Source organism: Anomalospiza imberbis, chromosome 5, assembly GCF_031753505.1.
Source record: "Anomalospiza imberbis isolate Cuckoo-Finch-1a 21T00152 chromosome 5, ASM3175350v1, whole genome shotgun sequence".
Classification (NCBI taxonomy): Eukaryota; Metazoa; Chordata; class Aves; order Passeriformes; family Viduidae; genus Anomalospiza; species Anomalospiza imberbis.
In genome coordinates this window covers 6,700,339-6,725,972 of record NC_089685.1, presented here as the reverse complement: position 1 = coordinate 6,725,972, position 25,634 = coordinate 6,700,339, and the positions used below count along the sequence as shown (strand labels likewise).

At 46.0% G+C, this 25,634-nt stretch overlaps 1 protein-coding gene across 7 annotated transcripts in view; it reads left to right on the top strand.

Annotated features, from left to right (window-relative positions):
* Positions 1 to 25,634, top strand: part of FRMD4A (FERM domain containing 4A) — a 360,918-nt gene that overhangs the window by 307,588 nt on the left and 27,696 nt on the right. For all 7 annotated transcript variants that reach the window (XM_068189520.1, XM_068189519.1, XM_068189521.1 and 4 more), the window contains 3 exons: positions 14,185 to 14,261; positions 18,324 to 18,462; positions 24,233 to 24,374. In XM_068189520.1, the coding sequence (XP_068045621.1) occupies positions 14,185 to 14,261; positions 18,324 to 18,462; positions 24,233 to 24,374 (358 nt within the window). The remainder of the gene's footprint in view (positions 1 to 14,184; positions 14,262 to 18,323; positions 18,463 to 24,232; positions 24,375 to 25,634) is intronic.

The following is a 25,634-nucleotide window of genomic DNA, read 5'->3' as shown; positions in this document are numbered from 1 at the left end:
GAAGAGACAGGAAAACAGCTTCCATTTATTACAAAAAGAAAATTGCATGAGTTTCTCAGGACCAGCATTACATTTGATAAGCAATGATTTTCCTAATTGAAGAGTTAATGTCAAGGTAGCAGGGAAAACTTACTATCAACACATGCATTAAAAAAAGGCATGGGAAGTTTTGATTCTTGAGCTCAGCCTATGAGGGGGACCCATGTGTTCTGATTTTCCCACCTAGAATGCCATCTAATATAAAAGACCTCATCCCTGAGCATATGCCCTGCAGGTGGGAATGTAAAGCCTGTTAGCAACTGCAAGCCTGTGGAGACATCGGGAGGCAAGACTTCAGGCTGGCTTGCAGGCTGCAGAACTGGATGATTTGGAGCAACTAGGCAGCTCTTCTGTGGATGCAAAAGCTTCCACAGTGAATTAAGTTCTGCATTTGTCTTTTCATTGTCTCTGTACCAATTCTTCTTTCACCTCCTCTGGTCACATTCAAGTTGGACACTGCCTGGTGCTCACTGAGAGCATCTTCTATTAAAATGAACTAGAATCAAGGTTTCGGTAGAAAACTGAACTGCTGAGGAGGCAGCAAGAGACAATGGGTGCATCAATTAGCCTTTTATTCACTGAAGGCTATTAATGGGACTTTTATTCATTAAAAGAAAGGACAAGGAGAGTAAGGAGGTCTTCACAAAGACTAAAGGACACATCTATTTGGAATCAATCATTACCTGCAGGGCAAGCCATCCTCACACATGATAGTTGAAAACATGCCTAGGCTAGGTGTTTGTTTGCACCCACATATCTCCAGTAGTGCCAACCCCCCAGGGAAGACATGTACTTAAAAGATGCCTTCAGAAGTCAGTCTTAGGAATACAAACATTTCTTTGGAAGAAATTAGTGTCCTGCCATGACAGGACTCAGCCTTTCACATGTTATAGCAATTAATGTCAGTCCTCTTGAGAGGGTCGATGGAGAGGATCAATGGAGAGCATCAGAAGGAAGGAGAGGAGAGATCAGGTGCTCTAACTGCATGAGAGGAGACACATTTCCACCAGAAGGGTCAAGCCTCCTTTCTCAGCTTGTCTACTTTCTATTCTCAGCTGTTCAGGGTTATCTACTCTGTAGCATTGGTTTTGGAGCTTGATACAATCTTCACCAGCCTCTCTGTGTCCTCACTAGCCAACCTCTAGCACTCACACTGCACCTCAAATCAGGGGCTTTAGGCACCTCTGATCCTTCTTCTCCAAGTGTAACACTAAAACAATAGGGTGCTGGTTTTCTCTTTATTGGGAATTAGTTTTTTTGGTCTCAGCAAATCATGTATGAAATCCAGCAGACCCAAAACAATGGGTTGTATAAACCTTATGTATAAACTACTAAGAACTGTGGCAGAAGTGGTCATTTATCTGTGAGGAAAGGTTGGGTGGGAAGGGAAAGCAGGAATTTCCAGGCTCAGATCTGTCCATTGCCACAATCCAGCAGTGAAAGAAAGCCTAGATGAGCATTTCTCTGCTACATGATGCTTGCAAACCCCATCTGTTGGCAGAGCTATTCCAAAATGAACAGCCTAAATCAGTGATGGGACTTGGACAGAGTGGCTGAGACTTCGTTATTTCTCCATGGAGTGATTTTACCTTCTGTGGAGCAAGCAAAAAGACTTTCTACCCTACACAGGTGGTAAAACCCCTCTGGCAAGAGCAGATCAACTGCCTCAGTGAGGCGTAGTGTTTAATCCTCTTGCTAATTAGATTGTAAAATTGCACTTGATAACCCTGGTATCTGGGAGCAGCCTGCCACAGTAGCTGATTCATTTCACTGCACCAGCATGTGCTGGTTCAAGTCTTTGCTGTGCAAATGGGAGGGTAAACTTTACTGAACTTTCTGCAAGGTAAACTTAGTGGGGGAGGGGGAAAGAGATTATGGCTTTTCTGATCTTTAATATTTTGTTCCTGCACACTGCTGATGCCAGAAACAAATTGAAAACTTACAATGGAAAAATAAGTCTCCCTGGAAAAAACACAAGCAGAAAATTTTAGCATGAAACCAGCTGAAATCAAGACATTTATATTAAGTGCATATAAAAACCTTGTTTGTCTTATGAGGGAGGTTGTAATGTTTTCCTAAATGTCATCCTAGATAGACTTCCATGTTTCTTGTGCTTGTGAGTAAAACTGTAACACACACTAAGCAGCTGAACCTATCTCGGGTGATCCCATTAGCAGTCACTCAAAACCATGATTTCATTAAATTGCTGGAGTAAATCAGCCATGTGTCTCTAGAAAACTAACCAGGTTTGTCAGCAAGTTAGATGAGACTGGAGAGGGGAATTGAGGCTGACGCAGGGCTAGAACCTCATCCTGCTTGCACTGTTCTCACTCAGGCATGAAGTTCTCCAGCATTACTGGGGATGCAGCTGAGATGGGTATCTGGCACCTATCCTGGATGGTTCACATGGGAATGTAGAGCTGTTAAACTGGAATGCAGTTGTACCTAGACTGCAGAGACTAATGTGTCTTTGTGTTTCTATTTTTATGTTCCTTCCTGGCTATGCTTGAATTTTGTGGAAGCCCTGAATCTACCCAAAGCCATCACTTTGAGGGTCATCATTTTTCTTCCCTCTGTTGAGGGCTAGCTCACAGACTCAGCAAGCCCTGTCAAAGGCTTCCCCTTGGATGCTGCCTGTTCTAGTGTAAATTTGGTCCCTATGCATTATAATCTGCTAGGTGTACATTCTTGGTTATGAAATAATTGCAAAAGTTTTGGTATACTACACAAAATCCAATGCTCCAGCTGAACAAGAAGAAGAGAGTATCAAGTGTGGAAAGATGGCTGCTGTCCTGCCAACCATATATTGAGGCATTCTGGAAGCTGGGATTGCAGAACCAGTGTCATTTGTGTAGAAGCAGCTCACAGCTTCCAGGGTGGACAGAATCCATTTCCCTCTATGTTAAACTTAGCTTCTACAAACACTTTCTTGTGAAGAGAAAAGACCAAACCCATCATTTTCAGAGAAGGGTCATTAGAGGTTTTTTTCCTTGAATTTCAAGAGCAACTGGAAAGAAAGCCAAGGCACTGCAGCAGCCCTGTGTGAGCATTTGTCTGTGAGTGGTGTGTGTCCATTTTAACCAGCAGGCAGGGATGTGACTCCACTCCATCCCCAGAGACATGTACACAAAGAGCCACAGCATAGCCTGGAGCTGTCAGATCTGCACACCCAAGTAGTAGCACCAGGCATGTCTCTGTTGTTCTAGTGAGATATTCCCACTGATTTAAGAGCCCAAAGGCATTTTTTAGTGCAAACAGTTTAACAGTTAGTAAACAATTAACTCCAAGCTGAAGAGTGAATGATTAACAAAGTCAGCCAAAGGACTTCCATATGGCAGATAAAAAGACAGAGAAAATGTTTAACTTATCACCAAAAATAAAATTACCTTAAAGGAGAGTCTGGTAATGTTTAGTTACTTTGTAAGAGATACGTCTATATAGTGTTATCTCATTTTCTTCTATAGAAAGCTAGTGGCAATGAAACCTAAAGGGAGCCTTTTTTCTCAGACTCATAAACATTATCACTGCTTACATTATCTGGTTACTGAAGAGAATCCAAAGGGAATAAAAGTTTTTAGAAATAAGATAAAATGTGAGGCATCACAAAATTCAGCCATTAATGTAACTTGACAAAAAAATTTCTTTGTGACATCCACCAGTTTCTGCCATTCCTTCTCAGCATTACCCTTTCTCTGAGATTAAATGAAGCATGCTGTGAGAATGCTCTGTCCCTTCCCACAAGGTCTCTGCAACAGTCTCTGGGTTCTCATGACAAAGAATTTAATTTTGAGTTTGTAGTGTCATCATGAATCCAAAGCAAAAGTAACAGGTTGACTTCCCGTTTAAACATGAAAAAACAAGAGGTGAGTTGGAGCCATCCTACCAAGCAATGCAGAGCACAAGTAAATTCAGTAGTTTTAAGTGTCTGATAGAGAAAAATCACTTGCTTGTCAAAAGCATGAGCAAAGTAATCAGCACATTAATTGTGTCCAGAAAGTGAAAGATTGCTGTCCAGTGCCACTTGGCCTTTTGCAAACAAGAAGAGATAGAGTGAACTTTCCCAATTCCAGAGGCAAAATGGGATATTTACACAGGAGGAGCAATAGCCTAATTAAGAGCTGCTTTATTGCAGAACAAATAGATCCTCTCTGCTTTAGGACATAATGAAGCATTGTCAAGTCAGTAATTGCATTGATGGAGTGGTTAAACTTGTGCTTCCTGTGGTGAAGGAATGACAGACCAGTAACTTAAAAAAAAAGTAAAGTAAGGATTGATGTGAAATGTACAGAAAGTAGTGAATGATGGGGAGGAAGAAGCTGACAAATTGCTCTCTGTCCTAACTGTCCAATCATAGAACACAGGGAGAGTCAAAAAGGCAAAAGAAACATGAAATTCAGATTAGTTACCAGGAGCCCGATTCACTTGCACAGCTCCTTGCTACATGATACAATAGAGGCCAAGAGCTCAGAAGGATTGAAGATAGCACTAAAAGTGTGACCTTCCGTCCAGGGTTTTAACATTGGGTTGGTTATTTTCAAAGAGGATTTTGGGTGGGGTAATAAATCCTCATGTTCAAGGAGGTTGTTTGGTATGATATCAAGTTGGTTTCTGTTGTCAGAGGCATGGAGCATGTGTCTCACTCCTCTCACTGGCATGCTGCTGAGCCACAGGGTGTATTCAGAACAGGCTGGACTTTCTCTAGGGCATCCAGAATCAAGTGATGTCAGAAAATGTATTGGACTCGTGTTTCACTGGGCTCCTCGTCATTTCCTAGGACCTTTACAAACACATTTGCATTGCAGACAGGGATAGAGGATTTCAAATTTACAAATGATAAAAAACGAGCAGAAACCATTTCCAGGAAATACTGGTTTAAAAGCTTGGGAGTCTCAGTGGCACTGCTGTAATAAATTATTCACTGTGATTAGCAGGCTGTTAAGGACTACCTGCTGACTCCTTCTGCTCTGCGCTTTCATTTCTCTTCCCGTTGCTGATCCCTTGTGCTTCTTGGGTTATGCACTTGGCTGTAAAACTGAACCAGTCTTCAGGTCATGGTGGGTTCAACTCATTTTATAGTGCAGTAATTCAGTCTTGGTTTAGTATTTGGAAATGTGGAGCATGGAAGGAAGCATATACAAAGCGAGGTTCCTTACCATGCTGTTCATTCTCATAGCGAGAGGTTGCTCACCCAATTTCTTTCCTTAAAACATAATAGCCAGACCTGCAAACACTGAAAAGCAGACACAGTTTAAAGCCTTTCACTGCAGAAATGCCCTATTCCATCCCCATAAGACAGGAGACCTTGTTCTCACCAGCACCTTTTTTGCTGCTGTCTGCCCTCAGTTTTGGGTTTTTACCATCCAGCACAAGGCACTTCCCCTTTCAGCACCCACTACTCAATGCCTTACCACTGTGCCAAAGAGCTGCCAAACACACTGGGAGCTGAATAAATGACATCAAAGCACACTGGGCTGGAAAGCAGGATTATGTCCCTGACACTGAGAACTTCCACAGGATTTGGCTGGATGTGCCACTGGGCTCTGATTCAGTGAACATTTCTTTTGGCAGCAGTATCAGCTGAAGTGGCCTTCAGCACTCTCCTCCCCCATCACAATTCTGCCCCCACTGCTCACTTCCTTCCTTGGGCCCCTTCCTCAGCCATCCTGGTACTGCTGAGCAGTTGGGAAGGAAACTGCTCCAGAGAAGGGATCAGACTGGCTTAGCAGCACCCAGCCATAAAAAGTGGTCACTCTTAACCTCAATCAGTCCCCAATCCCATTCACCATCTGACCCACAATCAGTATCCTACAGCAAAGCTGTAGGAGCTGGATATGGATACAAGCTGCATAAATAACTGCAGCCAGAAAAAGAAACAGCCATTAACCTATGCAGTAACTTTGTGGAGCAAAACAAGAGCTTCACAGCTCAGAACAAGTTGGAAGGAGTTCAACTGCATGGAGTTTGTCATGGTTGAACTAGGATGAATTAACAGTTAGGTATAAGGTCATCATCCCCACTTTTTCCTCCTCATAAAAGTTGGTAAAAATTTGCTTCAGTGTGTCTCCCAAATAGGGCTGATTTCAGACAGATGAGTAAATTGTCTAGGTAAATTAACTTTTTAGAATCATACAGTAGTCATGCTCAATTTCCATTATGTAGGTAAATAAGTAGTTTTATCAACTACGATGCTTGCAAACATTAATACACAGTCTAAGGCACTGCTGTTTTATAAAGAAACCAGCACTATTCTGGTAGTTTAGTGTGCTGTGGTGATACCATTAGACATATAGTTCCCAGAGTTTTCTGTGAGAATTTACATTCAGAAAAGCTAGAGCATGACGTTCATCCCATGATCTAGCCAAGTCAAGACCATGGCTACCATTAAATATAGGAGTAGTCCCATCAAAATAAAACTCCCTTCTTTAAGTCCTTTGTCATATTCAGTTCTTGAAGAGTAATTCTGTGTAAAAGCAGCAGCCAAGTCTTAAATGATTCTGCAGCACACAGCAGGAACTTCAACAAGATGCAAAGATCACTCCGACAACACAAAGTGAAACAAATTGGACCTCAGAGCCCTGGAGTTAGGGTGGGGATCTGGAGAGAGATTGAAACTTCCTTGAGCACTTATGCTTGGCTCTGAAGTGATAGGAGGCTCCTACACACCCCACCCTGCTCAGATTCTGTCTCTTAGCTCACCAGGGCTGCTCTGAAGGCCTGGACACTTTTATCATCAGATGAAGCCAGGCAGGCATCCCATTACTCTGTGGTTGTGGCTGTGAGGCGCCTTTGGTCAGTGCTCTGGGCAGGAGGCTCAGAAGGTTCACTGCAGCCATCACCATGAGAGTGGGATTGCTGCTGCCATGGCACTCCCTGCACAGACATCCAGAATCATGGGAGTATTTTCAGTCACACAAACTATTGTGCATCGCCACAGCAGCATGGGATGGGAATGGTGATTCCTGTATTTTGATTCCAAGACAGAGGTACTTTAGCAAGCCATTGGAGAAGACATGAGGATCTTTAGGAGAGAGAGTAGCAGTAATGGTTTGTGGGCAGCATAAATCCTTCTAGGCTGCCACAGCTGATTCACAGACTACAGACTGGGCATCCTTTATCTAATGCATGGTATATTGTGCCAGAAAGGAGAGCTCTTTAATGCAGAAAGATCCAGTCACTTTGATGTCCTTTCAGAGAATAAAAGGGAGAAAGTTTAACTTAAACCAGTCAGGGAAAAAGAGTTCTTTGTAGATCTATTGATTTAGACACAGCGTGGTGACAGCAACGCACAATCTAACAGCAGGTACCAGATAGATATGTGCAGTGAAAGTGGATTTGGTTGTATATAAAGTCAGAGTCTAATCTCCCAGTCTGTGTAGTTACAGACGCAAATATCAAGTTGCATTATTTAGACAAATAATGCTTTGTCCAAATAGTAGCTCTTCCCTCTGTGATCTGATGCTCTGCTGTCTCTCTGAGCCAATAAGCCACTTTGAAATTTAATAGGGAATTGTGTTTCCATAATGGAAATGAATGCAGAGTGGTTATTACATAGACCTAGATGCAATTTGTGTTTGGTCAGGCCAGAAATGATTGCTGGGGTGGTGTGGTCTCACAAGAACAGCACACAGCAAAAGGGATCTCAAATTGGACCAGAAATTGTTTGTCTGTTTGGCAAAAAAAGAGGCCTGAAGCCTGAGGCAAAGAATTAATTAGATAGTGAGCTGGGATTGCTGACAGACCACTGAAAGTCCCACTTAGCCAAGCCATTCTCTCATTCCATGAGGGAAGGGAGGACGGCAAGCCTCTGGGAAGATCATTGGTAGGGCTTTTCCCACATCAAATCACTCAGGAAATCTTTACTTTTTTTTTTTTTTTTTTTCTTGTTTTGAGAAGTGAAAGAAAAAAAAATAACCCAAGCTAATAAAAATAAAGGAATGAATGGAAGTGTGGCAGGATGGAGGACTAAGTTATGGTGCAGTGGCATCCCCATCTCATGACCCAGGGGCACCCTCAGCAGTGGGTCACACTAATTCACAGGTGACAGCCCACAGAAATCTCTTGGTAAATCTGTCCCTGAAACAAGAGCCCATTTGTTTGAGCTAAGATGGTGCTGTTCTGCCTGGACCAACTCCTTCCTCATTCACTCTAACTAGTTTGACAGAGGTATGATTGATGGGAGCAGGGTTGACTTGAGGCAGCACACAAATCCATGCCCGGAAACCGTGGCTCCACTGAAATCACTGGGACAAAACTGCCATTGACTTCGCTGGAGCTGTGATTTCCATAGAGTTTAAGGCCAAAAAGGGACCGCTCACAACCTCCACTCTGACCTCCTGCATAACTCAGCTCCTACAATTTAGCTTGCTGGTTTGTTCAGTGGAGGAAATTACATTTCCAAGGAGGATTTTTTTTTTGTTATATTTGTTTTGTCTTTAAACTGCAGGACAAAAGACTTGGGAGCTTGTGGCTTCACTCATGCAAGCTGTGTGAAAATACTGTCATTGTTTTAGTTCCTTTGTTTAATACCAGTTTTAGTATTGGGATGTCATCCATGCTGGCTCTTGCCCATAGCATAGGCAAGGGAAGGGGTTGCATTGGGGCTGTTAGAAATGTTCCACATTATTTCCCTGCCTTTCCTAGAAGCCATTCAGAGTATCCAGTCCGGGTGGTAGTCCATGCATTTGGAGGGATGATTGTTCCTTCTGCATATAGTGATTTAACAAGGCATTAATCATCTAGGAAGTGGCAAGACTTGAAGGACTGGGAGATGCCATATAGGTCAGCAAGTCTAACAGCAATTACAGTTGGTCATTTATTAATCTTTAGAATCAAAGAAAAATACAGGTCCTCTGGAGGTCTCTAGTCCAACCTCCTGCTAAAAGTTGGGCCACCTTCAGAGTTTGTTCTGGTTATTCATGACCATAGTGTTTGACCACCTTCACTGATTGTTTTGGGACTTGGAGTTTTAATTTATATATCTTCTAATAATTTCCCTTGCTGCAACCCTGCAGCCTGTGTCTATTGCCTCTTATACTTTCACTGGGCACCTCTGAGCAAAGTCTGTCTCCATCTTCTTTGTAAATCCCCTTTGGGTCATAAAACAGAGCTAACAGCAGGTAGATCCTCTGTAGATTTCTGCAGACAATTTGAGTCTGAACAGCCACCAAGAATGCTATCTGGAACCCTTGAGAGTGTGATGCATTCAGCCTGTGCCTCATCTTAGGTGATTCAGCACACTGAAAAGAGAAAGAAAATGAGATTATATTTGTTTCCTAAGAGACCAAATGCAAAATGGCTCACATTGTGTCCCCACAGCATGCCCAGCCATAGTGCATGTTGCCCAGTTCAGTACCGAGTCTGGCTCTTCTGGGCACAGCAGGCAGAAAACAGTATCAGGAACCCCATACCCCAACCTCAGGATTTGGACTTATTCCAAAAGGTATCATTTGGGCATGTTTCTCGAAGTGCCCTAGTCCAGAGAGCACTGTGCACCAACCTCCAGTGCTGGCCTTCAGCAACCCTCTCTGTCCTGTGCCTGAGCTGAATGGCAACACAGAGCAAGCAACAGCCTCATTACTGCCAGGAGTTCCCAAGTAAATGGCACAGTACTTCCACTGAATACTCTGGCAAGGCTCCCTGAGCACAAAGGAAGAGAGCATAGCCCAGTGCCTAGCACTAACTCAGGTCCCCACACCTCTCCAAAAGTCCAGGTCACCCAGGCCATGAGTGACCAAGCCAGAAACAATTCCTGATATTTCATTCACAAAAGACATTCCCTTCTTTATCAGGAACCTCCAGCATTTTTCAAACACTCTGACGCTGACCCTACCTCCTGGCATGTGCAAACTCCTCAGTACCAGCTGCATGGTCAATAAAAATGGTAAAATATCCTTCAGAGTCGCATGGCTGAAATGGATGCAGACCCCTGGCCTCCTCTCCTCCAGGCTCAGCTTAATTAAGGACCAGACAGCAAACCACAAGTGTGCTCACAAAAGAAGATTGTGTCTGAAGGGTTTTGACTGCAGCTCTTTGTAACTAGTCACAAACATCTGGTGCCTGACAAGCTTGCCAGCCTCTTGGAAGGGGTTTCCAGTGAGAAAATTCCTGTAGCTTGCACCTGAATTCTCCACAGCACACCATGCAGCACTCGGATCTCTCTCCTGGCTCCTCTTCTAAGCTGCCAGCTTTGTAGAAGCCATTTCTGGCACTGGTTTCCCCATCATGGCCTCCCCACCTGCCACAACACATTTTAAACAGTGCATGTGGTCTGATGGGGAACAGTTATTCCCTTGAATGTTCACAGGTTGATAAGCAGTTTTTCAAATTCAAGTGATAGTGTCAGTTCCAGTTTTATTGGCATGATGAAACAGATCATGGTGGGGACAGGCCCCTTGGAGGAGGATGGAATAAGGGTAATTATTTTCTCTTCTTTTACTAGCCTCTTTCACATGCATGTGTGAGTGTGCAGCTGTGCTCAAAAGCCAGCCTCATGGATATTTCCTTAAGTATCTGTTGAAGATTAAATCATCTCATGCGCAGCCTGTAATGATGGCCACTACCAAAAATTGTTCCCATCTGAAAGCTGCCCAGTGCTGCATGATCCAAAACGAGCTGCTGACCTCAGAAGAGAACCCAGCAGGCAAGCCACCACATCACAGACTTGGCCCTCTGCAGCACCGCTAATTGTCCCCTTGTCTGCGGGCACTGAGTGAAGGCAGCTACTCAAGGGCAGGAGAACTGTGTCCTAAGCTTGTGTTAATGATTGACTTTCTCCTAAGCCCCATTTCCAGTGTTTGGGGAGATGCTGTCCCAGTCCCTGATGACTCTGTCAAAGGGTCATTGCACCTCTGATGCAATCCCAGTAAAACCAATACAAATTGCCCCACCCACATGTGCAGGTATTGGATTCGGCCCAGGAAATTAACCAAAGACAATCATAAGCCAAATAACCCAAAACCAGATGCAACCTCAGTGCAGGGAGAGGCAAACCTGCCATGAACATGGATGCTTTGACTCAAACCAGCCCCAAAACCAGCATGCATCTGTTGTCACCGCATTTCCACAAGATCCTGTTGAAATTACAACCAGCTCCCTGCTGGGGGTCTATTCCCCAGTGAAGGTTGCAAGCACCAGCGTGGTAAAAGGATCCTGATGGGTAAAAATTATGCTTCCATTTCGGAAGACCTACTAATGGCACCTTGTGCATCTGTCACTGCATTAACAACATCAATTTGAGACCATACATAAGGCGGGCAACTGGTGAAGAGAACAGCTTGCTTACATTAGGAGGTCTGGCTGGAGGGGCACCTTTGGCTTTGTTTCTCTGAAGGGATTGTGACTGGCTAAGAGGAAAGTGGATACTTTCCTGTGGGTATTCACATTTTTGCAGATTGGATTCCTTTTGTATAGGAAGGGGGAGACCTCTCAGATCAATGTGGGGAAAAGGAGTGGAACACTGTAGAATAATACTTGGGGAGTAAATGGAGCACAACTACAGCAATGGTAAAACACACATGTATGTTCAGGAGAGCAGAGCTAAGGAATAAAAGACACAAACTTAGGTTGTGGGGTCACTTCCACCCCCTCCCTCCCAAGAGTCTGGATTTGCCTCCTTCTGCCAAGGAAAACAACAAAACTAAATATAAAAATGCATCAATCTGGGGAGCTGCTCCAGTGCCCAAAACGTAGGTGTCTAATGCTGTTTTAGGCACTGCTGGTGATCCAAGACATCTGCATGGGGCTGGCAGATACAGCACCGGACCTATGTCAGGCTCCCTCCCACCCAGGGCAGCAGCCAGGGGCCAGGCAGGGAACCCTGGGGCATGGAAAAGGGCACTACATTCCTGCATTTGGGCATCTGAACAGCTTCCCCAGAGCCCTGTGTGTTTGGACAGTTGGAGTTAATCATCGAAGAGAAACGAGAAACAGAGCTTTCCTTAGCAAACAGCACTGAGGTCTGGTAGCAGAGAGGGTAAAATAGAGCAGGATCTGAGCACAGGGGACAGTCCAGCAGAGACAGAGGAGGAGGATGGGCAGGACAGCATCCAAATAGAGCAGCTGCCAGCAACTCAGAAAAGTTTCAAATTCCTTCTGCGCCACGCCGAAGTTTAGTCATAAATGACAACGGGGGACCTGGGGACAGAGGGGTATTTTCTGAAGGGTGTGATCTGCTGGCATTTTAGACTCCAATGTGTTCCACATGTCTGAACGCCTCCCAAACACGTCCTCTGCACATGCCGTGCAGCACAGCCTCGTTGTCCTCCCCGCCTTGCAGATGGGCATCTGGAAGCACGGAGGGATGTTTTCAGCTTGACCCCAGTTGTTGTCTGTGGGAGTTTAGGCCCCAAACTTCCTTTTCATGCCTTTGAAGCCAGGCACTTAAAGAGGAGTCAGACTTCAGCTCCCGGCTTAACCCTTTCACCCTGTGTCTGTCCTCCCTCGGTGGGTAAAATAATGGGTGTTTCTGTGCTTCATTTGGTGTTTACAAGTTTTATGCAGCAATTAATATTTCCAATGGCGGAATAAAATAATCCCCTAAGGACAATGTAACTCAGCCTTTCAGACTTCCCATCTCTCCTGGCTCCCTTCTTCCCCTACCCCCTCGGCAATGTGGATAGCCCAAGAATATGGGGTTGCTTAGTGCCCTTCTTAATCCCTACCATTCCTTCCAAGAAGCACCCTGTTACAGAAAGGAAAAAAAAAAAAAAAAAAAAAAAACAAAACAATACTGCTTGGAAACTTTAACAAATATTTTCAATTTTGCTGCCCCTGAAATACCATCAAGGAGAAAATTTTGGGTCCTCCCTGAGGATTGTTTTATTCTTAAGATGTCAGCTCCACCAGCAGCTGTATCAGTGCAAATCAAATTATGCCTCCTGTTTACTTATCTCCAGAGCGCTGACACTGGCAGCTGAGGCTTATCTCAGCGTGTCAGGAGCCAGCGCCTTCCTCGGGGGTAGGACAGGAACTCCACAGCAGCCACTTGGAGTGGGAGAGGGAGTGTAAATCAGGGAAAGCGCTGCTGCCTGTGCTCCCCAGCAGCGAGGCTACTTTCCCCAGCTCTGCTGCTTGCCAGGGGCAATGCAGGGAAGACGAAGTCCGAGATGCCAAGGGGGCTGGAGGCTGCCTCCTCCCTGTGAATTAGCAGCCTGGAAACCAGAGTTTGGATTTTAGCTTACTCATTTGCAAGGAAAAGGCAGTGGTGGAGCTGCCCGCAGTGGTGATGGTGTGATAGTTTGCGGAGCTGGCACTATTTCGCTGTCACCGCGTCCTTTGCGCGGCTCCTGAGGTCGGTCCGCCCTCCTGCCTGGAAGATGGGCGTTATTTCACGGGAGGAGTGTGGGTACAGGGGCCGTGTAAGCGCATCCCACTGCCCAGGAGCACGCAGAGCCCTCCAGGGCTGGCACAGGCTGACTCAGGGGAGAGGGCACACCGCATTTCACTCCCATGAAGAGCTTCGTGCCTCAGTTTCCCCCTTGGTGGTAGTGTTGGCTTTGTCCCAGTGCTGCTCTGCGACATCCCGGCAGGGCAGCCTGTAAAACAGAGGCTGAGATATGACCTGCTTATTGCCCTGGTTTGTTCCGCCGGGAGCGCCCGGAGCTTCGGGCATCGCCATCACGAGTCTGACAGCACCTGGGACGGATAAACTCCACTCGGCTCGTGCTCGTGCCAGTTTTACGCGGGATAAAAGCAGAGCTGGGTATTAGCACTTGGGTGGAGCGGGGGTCTCATCTCCTTCACACCAGGGAGAGTCTGCTGTGCCAGAGGCCGATACACCACCCCAGGTGCCAGCCCTCCAAGGAAAATGTAGTCGAATCCCGTTGTGCCCGGAGTCTGTATGTGTCTTCAACACACTTGGTCCCGCAAAGTGAAACCGTCGCCCTTCCCCGCCTGCCCCGAGCACCGAGCCTGCCGCGTGCAGCGGGGGCCCGGCGGGCGGGAGGGAGGGAGGGAGGGAGGGACAGAGGCCGCCGCCCGCCCCCGGGGCTGCCCCGCGGGTGCGGGGCGGGGGGCGCGGGCGGGACGCGGAGCCGGGGCGGAGCGCAGCGCAGCGGGGCATTCCCGCCGCAGCGCCGGCAGCGAGCGGCGGGCAGGGCTGGGCGAGGGAGCGCGCGGAGGCGCCTCATCCCCTTCTTCTCCTTGCAGATCTTTCAATGGAGGCAGCTGGAGAACCTCTATTTCCGCGAGAAGAAGTTCTCGGTGGAGGTGCACGATCCGCGCAGGTGAGCCACGAGACGGGCCGGGCTGAGCCGGGCTGTGCAGTGCCGAGCCGGGCTGAGCCGGGTGCTGCCCCCGCTGCTGTGCGGGGTTCGCTGCGCTTCGTAGCTGGGGAACACGCAAGAGAGAGGCAGCGGGTACCAAGCCGGGGGCTGCTGCTTCCTTTCAGCGAGACATTCCGGATCCTGGTGTGCGTTTCTGAGGATGTGTTTCCCCTCGGCTCCTAGCGGTTTTTTTTTTTTCCCCTTCCCTCTGTTCTGGCACCTTGTGACCCCTGTGACTGTGCGGCTCCAGTGCCTCAGCTGCAGTGCTGGCAGCCCTTGTGTGTGAAAGGGGGCTTTGCCTTGTCCCCGTGTTTCACTCAGAGCCCGGAGATGAGCGCCAGATTTTGTACTCACATGCTTCTTTGTAAATAAATATTCAGTAGTGCAACTGAAAGCAATGGCACAGAACCAGAGGTTTACCACCGGCAGCCTGGATGAAAGCCCATCAGGCTTTTTGGCACAGGAGCCTTTTTTTTCTTACTTTGGAATCCTAATGTGAGAGTTCAAGGGACTGTGCTGCATCCTATCAGTGCGTTCAGCACCCCGGTGTGTTTGCGTTACTGGATGGCTACTGCACACAGTGAGTGTATGGCTCTGAAAGATGTTCTGACTAAAAGCAATGTCTTGTTCACACTACAAGTATGATATCACTGATGAAAACCATCTCTCTGCCCAGACTGATTTAATGTGTTGCTTGCTGGTAGTAGTGTGTTACGCTGTTCACTCAGCTGTGATCCAGTTTCACCTGTTTCCCATGCCTATCTGTGTACTAGTATATGTACTTTTATTAGGGGAATTTTGCATGCAGTTTCTCTCTTTTTTTACCCTGATAGGAGCACAGCCACACCAGTACAACGGTGCCTGTCTGCATAGGTGCATTTGTTAAAACAAACACTGAGTAAAGCAGCTCATGTCATTGTGCAGCTCCAGGTCAGCAGAACCTCTAAGCATCTGCTTAATATTAAGCATGTAAACAGTCACATGAAATCTAGCAGAGTGAATTCACAAAGTCGAGAATACACTGGGAGATATTCCAGCAGCAGAAGCTGGGGATAGTGCACTTCTTCCCCCACCAAGGCTCCAGTAGCTGGAGAGGCGTCGGAAACGCATGCTGGGAGAGACCAGCAGCCAGGAGCCCCTAAATGCCCTAAGTTCTGCCTGTTTCCTGGAAGGAGCAGTTGCAAGAAAAAGAAAGGAAATAGATGTGGGACCTTAAAATTATGGTCACATTTGCAGCTTGATGTTGTGCATGAAATGTGACCACACAGAGCAGCCTCTTCTCTCTCATTTGTATTTAGATTATAGGAATTAGTGACACAGAAGAGCTTCCGTTCTTTATTCCATTGCTCTGTTTGTCTGACTCAACACCAGGAGGACAAAGCCCTGTCCTGGGCTGTCAGCCTGGTACTTTCTTGCTACAAAGGAATTTGTTTGTTTGGATTTTGTATATTTTTGATTGGTTTTTGTAACCAGAGTGGCACCATCCAGGTAGAACTGGTATCAGGCTGTAATGCAGCGCAGCACGTTGCAGTGGCATGGTGGGAAGACAGCTTGGGTTGTAGTCTCCCAGCCAAGTGGGATGGACTCCTGCAAGGAGTTGTTCAGCGTGTGGAGGCGGAGGAGTAGCCAACACAGTGCTCTCTCCACATTCCTCTCCTCGTAGCCAAACCAGAGCCTGAGTCAGCGAAGCCACAGTCAGGAGAGTGAGCACAGCTCCGTGGCTGTGGCCAGGGCTGGGCAGCACAATGTATTTTTTATAAGCCCTGCCTCTGCCCATGGCTTCCTGTCCCCAACAAGCCATTTAACCTCCTTTCACTGCAGTTACTTATCTCATAAAGGAGGAAAATGATACATTTTAGGGGCTATCAACAGGATTGATTCCATAGCACATGTAGCATGTATGGAGGGAAGTCATGGAAAAAACACCCATGATCTATATCTCTCAGGTCTTCAAACACAGCTGTGAAAAGCAAGTCCACAGCTCTGACCAACAGTCTGCAGATGTTCTGATGGAGTCTGCTGTTTTGATGGGAAACATATACAGATTCCAAAAAGGAAAAAAAATTAGAAATCACTGCTTTTACAGTGAAAAGATGAATGATTTGTAGAATATGTTTCTAAGAATTCAGGAGTTTGAACTGAACAGGATGACACCAGAATTAAAGCTTCAGCCCATGTTTAAGGGCCTTCATTTCCTTAGAGCTTTATGTGCCAGTGTGCTGCAGTGGTTTGTGTCTTTAGACCAATATAAAGCATCCAGAGCTGGATCCACTCTCCAGTCTCAACTTCAAGAACACCTCCCAGCACAGCCTTCATTCCCTGTCCAGTGACAGAAATGAGGCAGCCCAGCACCATCAGCCTCTGTCCTGTTGCAACCATAGAGACTTTTCTCAGGAGAACAATACTGGTAATATGACAAGGTCTCTAGCACCATTCACAAGGAAAGGACTCGGCACAGGGTAACACTGAAACATGAGATCCCAGTTGTCTCAGACCTTGTTTGCATTGGCCACGGCTGTTTTCTCAGAAATTTCACTCTGATTTGTAGCTCTGTAATTTGACTTTAACACATTTTGAAGCACTGAAAAAGTCCTGATGCAATGGCTGTCAGCCCTCTCCCAGACTGAACATTGCCAGTAATTCTCATTTTGCTGCAGAGTTCTGGTTTTCTTTCATTCTTGGCTCTATCACAACTTTCTTCAACTGTTCACCCCTCCATGTTCACTTCCAACTTTAGACAAGGCAGTGGCCCACAAGCACCAGAAAAGAGGTGGCCAGTGCAGATACAGGTGCAGGAGGGGAACCTTAGCAGGCTTGAGGACTTGTGAGTGCTGGTGAAAGAGTTGATTCCCCCTTGCATGGCACAGTAGAGCTCCTGGGCTGTCCTGCAGTGTTACCTCCACACCTGCATGGCTCAGAGTCCCTGTTGACTGTGGACTCTGACCCCCTCTGTAGCACACCCCAGGCTGTCTCTTGCACTGGTCCCTCTTCACCATCCATGTCCCTAAAAGTGTCACATTTCTGAGCGCGCCTCTGTACCCATGTCACATCATTTCATAATTCTACTCTACCACAAGACCCATCTTAACAGACTGGAGAGGAGGCCCTCATTTCTTTGGGGCTCTGTAGGTCAGTGGTGTGGTTTATTCCAGCCAGAGCTCCATCCCTGCAGTGGGAGGAGATCCACACATTCAGGCTGAGAGCCTGAATGTGCGCTGTGCTGGTGTCAGGGGCTCTGCTGGTGGGGTTGCTTTTGAGGGATGGGGAGGAATAATCAAGCAGGTTTGTACAGCTGTGAAAGCATGGGGAAACCTAACCTGTGTTTTTTTGCTAATGTTTGAGAACAACTGGGAGTCCCAGAGAGGAAATATTTAGCTCTTATTTTTCCTGTTTTTAAATTCACTCAGCTAATCACTGAGTCTCATTCTCTCCAGGGCACTAGGCAGCCCCCTCCGAGCCTCACAACTCCCTGCCCCCATACCATGTGGCAAATCCTGCCACATCTGTTTGCAAGTGGGGAAATCAAGGTTCCTGAAGAGTTTCTTTCACACTTTCTAAAGTAGCCTTTGATCCTGTGGATCTTTAGTTGTTACCTGGATCCTAATATTTGGAAGCCACTGTCCAAAGCCAGAGGCAGTGGAGGGTGTGAGGACTTGGCCTCAGATGTCTCTGCATGTGATGAGACACAGAGAATTCATGCAGACTTTGGCCTTGGTGGTTCCTCTAGGATATGCAGCAAGTTAACATCAACCAAACCCAGGGATATAGCTGAGCTGGGCAAATTGGATGATCTTTACTGTTAGTCCTCTGTAGCCTACTATCTGGAGGAGATATTTGAAGTAAATGCTCTCCTGGCTTGATTAGATATTAATTGCTGGTTTCTAAGCATTTTTTCCCATTAACACAAGGGTGTATACAGTAAAGACAGCAGCTTTTACTATGAGATCTGTGACAGGTTCTGCCACACAAAGCAATCTGTTGAAACCTTTGTGTAACCCCAGTTCATTCTTTTCTTCTCTCCAGGGCATCTGTTACCAGGAGGACTTTTGGGCATAGTGGCATTGCTGTGCATACGTGGTACGCCTGTCCAGCATTAATAAAATCTATCTGGGCTATGGCCATTAGTCAACATCAGTTCTACCTGGACAGGAAGCAAAGCAAGGTAAGCATGGACGTGCCAGTTGTGGTGGGTGAGTCCTCCTCACTCCCCACAGTCCCAGCCACATCAAGTCCAGATGGTGGCTTCTTCCCTGCCCTCCCTTTCTGCTCAAGACCAAAAAAAAATGAATCGACTGAAGATACTTTCTAGTCCTGACCAGATTGAGAAAATTTGTATTTGAATTCATGCCTGTGGGAGTAAGAATTGAGGAAAAGGTTGTATTGAACTGTGGCCAAATTGAAGGAGCCAAAGTTAGCAAGCAAATAGGTCTGGATGGTTTCCACATCTTCAACATCTTTCATAAAGTTAGGGCAGTTTCCAGTAACTGAGTTCAAAGTAGCTTCACAACCTACAACTGTCTCTGGATTCTTCTTGCTGTCCCTTGATTTTTACTATTGTATTTTCCTAGAAAGAAGGGGGGGGGATATTATTTTAGCAGGGGGGCAGGAGGCTTGACAGCCTGGCCATACAAAGAGCTATTGCAAACTGGTGCTGCACAAAGGGCCATGCAACACACAAAAGAAACCACCTTGAAACCAGAGGAGTGTGTGTTCTTCCTCTTAATTCTTTTCATCACTAATTTTAGGCATACCCAGAGCAGCAGGAGGTTGCTTTGATCACTTTGAGATTACTTTGATACAGAGAAAAGACTTCTCAGGCAGACTTCTCTCTCCAGATGAGCATGCTGCTGTAAAGCTTCACAGAGAAGGCAGAACCTTTACTGAGTGGGTACCTGCATTGGTGCTCATCTCTGGTGAAATGGCAGAATGTGCAGGTGATTATCCTCCAAATGCCTGAAACAATCTTAACATCTTGCTATTGTTGAAAGCACTGCGTGCATTTTCAGGCTGGGGGTGTGTCCTTCCTGGCTCATGCCCTGGCCCTATCAGGTCCCTTCACAAGCCAGTTCAGCCCACTGAACTGGCAGAAAAAATAATTCTTTTTCCTGCTTTTCTTTAGTGCATTATTTTTTCTGCCAGTTAAATGAATCGAGTTGGCTTTCTGGAATTATGTGGAGGGCCGATGAGTGTGCTGTTAGTCCCACTCATTCTAAGCTCTTCTGATATTGCTTTCCCCATCATAAGCTCTGTGACTTTATTTTAGAGGGGGTAGGACTTTTGGATGCCTTGTGCATAGTTGCAGTCACTTTAGCCATGTCTCATCTAATGCAAAAATCCAGGTTTCACCATAGTTGTTGTAAGCTGTATTGAATTTAGGGATGTAGCCAATTTCCCAACACTGCCCAAGTGCCAGCTGTAATATGGACAAAATTGCATACTCACTGATATTAAGGGAAGCTTTCCTGTCCCCCTTCTCTGCTGAGGACCATCAGGGCAGTGCACAGTCCTCTCCGTCAACTCAGGGATAAATTTCAAGCAAATAGAAATTTACTTTTCTTTACTTTTAGCCAGATGGATTTGCTGATCTAGCTGCAAGGTATTTAGGTCACAAGCAACCAACAAACAATAGGAGATTCCCTCCTCCTCCCATTTCTTTGGTAAGAAATTGGGTCTCTGAAACACCCAGGACTTCCCTTCTGTGACTCCTTTTGTTGTTGTCAGATTGTGTTTCAGTTTTATCTCCCCTCTCTCACACTCCTACAGGCAGCACCACCCACCAGCCCTCGTTTGTCAACCTGTCACGTCTGTGACCATGTCAGCATGCTTTGTCACAATAATCCCAGTGGTCATGCTGAGGCTTTGAAGTTGAAGCATACAAATATTTTTGTCCCTTTCTCTTAAGGGAACTGATATTTTCATCTGTTGTCCTCATCTTTGACATGACACTGTCAATATTGATAGATCCATCAATTTTAATTGATCTGTTCAGTTCATCCTGCTGGTCACTTCAAGGACACAGTGCTCATATGAGCTTCGCTTGGGGAAGCTAGTAAATCATACCCCAGAGTGGGGTGATGTGAAATGTCTTTGGTTCAGCTCTCAGGGGCCTAGACAAACATTTATTGAGTTTCAGGTCGCATGGGTTTGCAGCCCCTTAAATCTCGGGCCCCACTTCAATTGAATCCTCAACTTCAAAGGAAAACTTAGATATTCCTTCCTTTCATGTCCAAACTTGGCATTTCATATCATTTTGACAAAAGAAAGAAAAATAAAAACAAACTTAGAAGAAAAAGCCTGCTGGAGCTCACTGCACGGCTGAGCCTTTGCTCCAGTGATGTAGATTAGATGGTGGGAGATGTGACATAATGATAAAGAAAGCTTGAACTCTGCTCCTCACATAACTGGGCACCAGTTGGATCTGGACCAACAGCTCCACTGGAAAGAAAATCCTGGACTTGCTTTTAAAAAGAAATAAAATCCGCTTTGCCTGGATTCTGACCCTTTTGCAAGTGAGGTCCCAGCCGTTTCTGCAGCCTCACTCCATGCTGAACTCCTGCCAGCTCGCCGGGTTCCCAGCATCTCGCTCCTGCTGATCTGTCTCTCTCTCCCTGCAATCGATGCGTAACGTGGAGACTGAAAAGATCCCCAGCTTCCCAAGTGAGCTTGTCAGCATGCAGAACTCCTGTCAGCTTCTCTTTTTTTCGAGAGACAGATGCAGCAGGACTTGAAGGCATGTCTTTGCTCTGTTGACTGTACTGAGTCAATCAAACACTTGGCCTAGAAACCTTGAGAAGTTCCATTTTGTGGGAATTTTCAACACCACATTCCTCCAAATGCAAGGCTTTTTGGCTGAATGAACTGGTAGAAAATAGGCCAAGGGTTTCAAAAAAATCACCTCCAGCAAAGACCCATCACTGCAGCAGGAGGGATAGATTCATCCCTAGTGTCCATCTTCTTCCTCATTTCACTTTACAGATTTTTCTTCACCCTCTGACCCTGTCAGAACAGCACTGGGGATCAGTTTGGCCCCATGCTTTCAAATGACTCATGAATGAGCCAGTCTTTCTCCATGTAAATGAGACTTGGCAGGTCTGTGCTAAGTGCTTTAAAATTTCTGAGCCTGGAGGGACTGTGGGGCTCGGGGGAGCACTAATGGGGTGTAACACAGCTTTGCAGTGCTGTGCTGCAGCACACAGCCTGCACGGGCCAGTGCTGGCTGCTGCTCAGTGGCCTGTGTGAAATGAGCTGTTGCTCTGATTCCTGCTGCTGCTGAGAGCCTGTCCAATGCACGAGACCACCCGATGCTGACTGGCATTGCTGCAGGCAGCAGAGGCAGCAGGGACTGAGCAGCAAGGAAAATTAACCGCATTCCTTTCAGGAGATGTTTCATCTGCACTGTTCAGTGCAGGGCACCATTAGCACAACTGCAATCGGCTCTAAAACCTTCTCCTATGGTTTCAGCAGGTTTGAATTGTACCCTCTGCAGAGGAAGCTAACTGCCCTGCTAGTCCTGTCTGCTGGTTTGTTTTTCCTCTCTCCTGGCTCCAGGGATGCCAGGCTTTGGTCTTACATCACCCTTTCGTTTGCCCTATATTGCCCTATATATATATTTCCAGCCACTGCTGGCTTGGCCAGGACCACAACAGCACCCAGCAGCCACATTGCCTTCACTCAGCTTTGGTTGGTGCCCAGTCAGACAGGTAGGGCCAGAGTGTGCCCTAATTTGCACTCTGAAAATGAGTGGAAATAAACTACAGGGCCGCTTGCTGTAACTATCCAACAAAAACAGGAAAACCACTGCTTCACAGAGCAGGAGGGATGGATCAGTCCATGCAGACTTGGGGTTTGTGCCTTTCTGAGGCATCCACTGCCAGGGCTCATTGTGTTGGGTCAGGCAGACACTGGGTTTGATCAACGTAGCTGTTCTGGGGTTATACAAAGTATACATAACCCTACATATACATAGGGTTATAAAGCATATATACACACCTGCAGGGGATTTATCACCAGGACAAAGGAAGTTGGAAGGCTTGTTACGTCCTAAGGTCTGGCACTGCAGCAAGACAGCAGTCCATGCTTAGGCTCTTTATCAAGACTTCAGCAGAAGGAAATCTCATTAGTTAAAAGCAGTGATTTTCCTCTTCACCTGGAACTAACCTTCCAGAACTATTTGAAGAAGATGTTTCACAGGCCTTCTTTCTGACCAGAAACATCTGATCCAAGAAGCTAAAGAGTGCTGTCTTTCTCCTGGGACTGGTTTTAGGGAGGAACTACTGGAAATGAGAAGTCTCTAACTGGTTACATTAGTTGAAGAGGGCCAGTACAGGTTGACTGATCTGTTCTGGTATCTTGTCAGGTAGTTCAGCCTCTGCACTATTCACTCTTGCAAACAAGTGAGAACACATGCCCTGTTATTTGGGTTGTTGTGGAAATAAGCTTGCTAGGCATTTGGGTACCTTGGAATGGTAATGATGGAGCCTATAAATACCCAAGAATATTAAATTATGATAATACTTCTGAGGGTGTTTTCAATGTAAGGCTTTCCCAGTGCTGTCTTCATTTTCAGTCTTAAATTAATCTTAAAAATACAGTGTGCTGCAGGGAGACATTTTCCTTCCCTTATTATTTCACTGATATGCAAACAGAGGCGGGGATCACTAAGAATTTAACCTTAAGTGTCTTACCCAAAGCCCCACAGCACATAAGTAACAGAACTAAGAAGCTCAGTGGTGAGCACTCAGCCATCAGTTCAGGCTTAGTTCTTGTTGGAATGGTTTCTTCTTCCTGAGGATGTGAAGTAACACTGAAAATCCCATCATGACCAGCATTCCTTGTTGTCCTGTTTCATGTTATTTCCAGTGGGAACAGCTTACACCCTGGTATGTGGACATCAATCAGCTTTGATTTGTTAGTACAGTAGTGATGTGCCCATCTCCTGAGTTGTATGGCCAGGGCTGAGTCTCTTCTGGCCTTGAGAAGGTACAGAGGTGAATCCTCCAGTGATCTTGAACTGGGGCTTCATCCCTTTTTGGATAAAACTCTTCTTGCAGTTGGAGAGTCTTGGCAAAATGTGCCAAGAGCTTTCTGTGTTCTGGGAAATTAAAATTGCAGGTCAGTGGCCCTGCATGGACAGATTAATTGAAGCTCAGAAGCACAGGGCTTGTAAGATTTGAGCAATGGGCTGAGATGACTGTTGGATGTCCATTCCAGCTGAAATATTCTATTCTATTATTCTATTCTATTCATTTACATACTGTGCATTATTTACTTTCTTGTAATTACCAATTGCAACAATGTTGTTGACATTTGGTGGGGAACAATGGCCATGCCCTAATGTGGCCAGTTACTGAGCTGGGCTGGCTGTTGTTTCCTCCTAGAATAATGTTAATGCTTTAAAGAAGTCCCTCACAGTAGGGGCATTGCATGCAGCTTGTTAGTCTGGACAATAACCTGAATGTGTTTTCCTGTCAGTATTTTCTTCCAGCTTCTCATGACAGCCCATTTAAGGCATGTCCTCACTGTGTCTTTTTCCAAAGCTTATTGATGATTTGTGAAGGCCCCTTCTGGCTTCTTTTAGATGCTAGAGATGGTCTTTAGCCTTTGAGATTTTCAGCAGGTTATTATGATGGTATTTCTGAAGGTTTCTTATTATATGTGGTAAAACAGTGACTCCATACATCCTTTGTTTAAGAGAGAAAAATGTGCATGGCACAGCAGAGAAAAACCCAAACAACAGGAAGCGATGCCAGAATTGTGCCCACTTAAGAATGTGTAAAATTATAGCAGTGAATACTGTGCCAGATTGTTCTATTCTTGTAAAATAATCCAAGTTTGCTGTGGAGGCCTGTTTCCTGCCACAGCAAATGGCCTTTTTCTTTCTGTGAGCTTTCAAAAGACGTTAAATCATTACTAACTCCTGTGTTCACCTCCAGTCCAAGATTCATGCTGCAAGAAGTCTGAGTGAGATTGCAATTGACCTGACAGAAACTGGAACCCTCAAGACCTCAAAGCTGGCCAACATGGGGAGTAAAGGCAAAATTATCAGTGGAAGCAGCGGGAGTCTTCTGTCATCAGGTAGGTCCTTTGTCCTGTAACTGGAGGGAGTATGGTGGGAAGGGCCATGGCCGTGGTATAATGGGGAGCAGCCAGAAGCTGCACTCAGAAATGAAAGTCACTTCCCTTTAGCCTTTCTGTCTGTCCAGGTGGCAGTCCATCTCTCAGCACATTGCTCCACAAACAGCACAGGCAGCAGCCTCCCCCTCTGTCTTTACCAGCACTCACTTCCTCCTTAACTCCAGGATGTCATCTCCAACCTCTCAATTTCCAGCTGAAACCTGGTCTGTCTTCACAATTTCTACCCTAACCATCCCTTGGTATCCAGCTTATCCTGAGGCAGATGGATTTGTGAAGGAGTGCCCAGCCAGCAGTGGGGAAACAGTCACCCAGTGCAGCTCACAAGGGAAACTGAGGCTGGGAACTGGTGATGTTCCTCAGCATATTTGAGACAGAGTGTCTTCTTCACCGAGTGCACATCTGCTTTGCCTCTCTGTTGCTGGGATTTGGCTGCTGTCCCAAGCTCAACAGAACTGTTCCCTAGCACTCTACCAAACTAGTGCCAGGGTCCTGAAGGTTTCTTATTGTGGCTTAGAGCACTTTCCTGTGTGAGGAAGATGTCATGTGTGAGAGAAACCCAAGGGAAGGTGATGCAGAGGAGAGCTAGAGCAGAAAGAGAGAAGGACTGGAGAAGGCAGGTCAGGAGGTTGTGACTCTTTGATACTTTTCTGTCAGTCTGAACCAGGCAAGCTGTGTGTAAAACAGTGAGAAATGTCACTGCAGGCTTAAAGCAGCAGGTAATATTTAGCAAAGAGCTTGAAGCTGCTTAGGTGAGCTCTTCAGAAGGGCAAGGTTTCTGGTATTACCATAATTAACAGTTTCAGACAATTAAATGCCTTCTGTTAAGCATCACATCAATTTCTCAAAACCAAATGTGTTGAGATGTGTAACAGCAGAGAATAACTTCCTCAGGCTTGGACAAAGGAAGAACCTAAGAATGCAAATGCTTTAAAACTGAACCCACATTGATGTAGTAGATTAGCTTTGCATCACTGTATCCTTCATCTCTCTTAAAACCCTGCTTGGAAAATGTTCAGCAAAGGGTTAAAATGTGCAGTGCTTCCAGAGCTGCTTGCTGTGCAATTCCTTGCCTTGCCTGCAAACAGAGTTGCCTTTCTGCTCCTGAGGTCTTCCTGACAAAGTATACAATCCACTGTCTGTGCCTCCCATCACTTGGGGAGTTGCAGTAGCTCAGCAGCTCCCAGATTGGTGTCGGGTTGT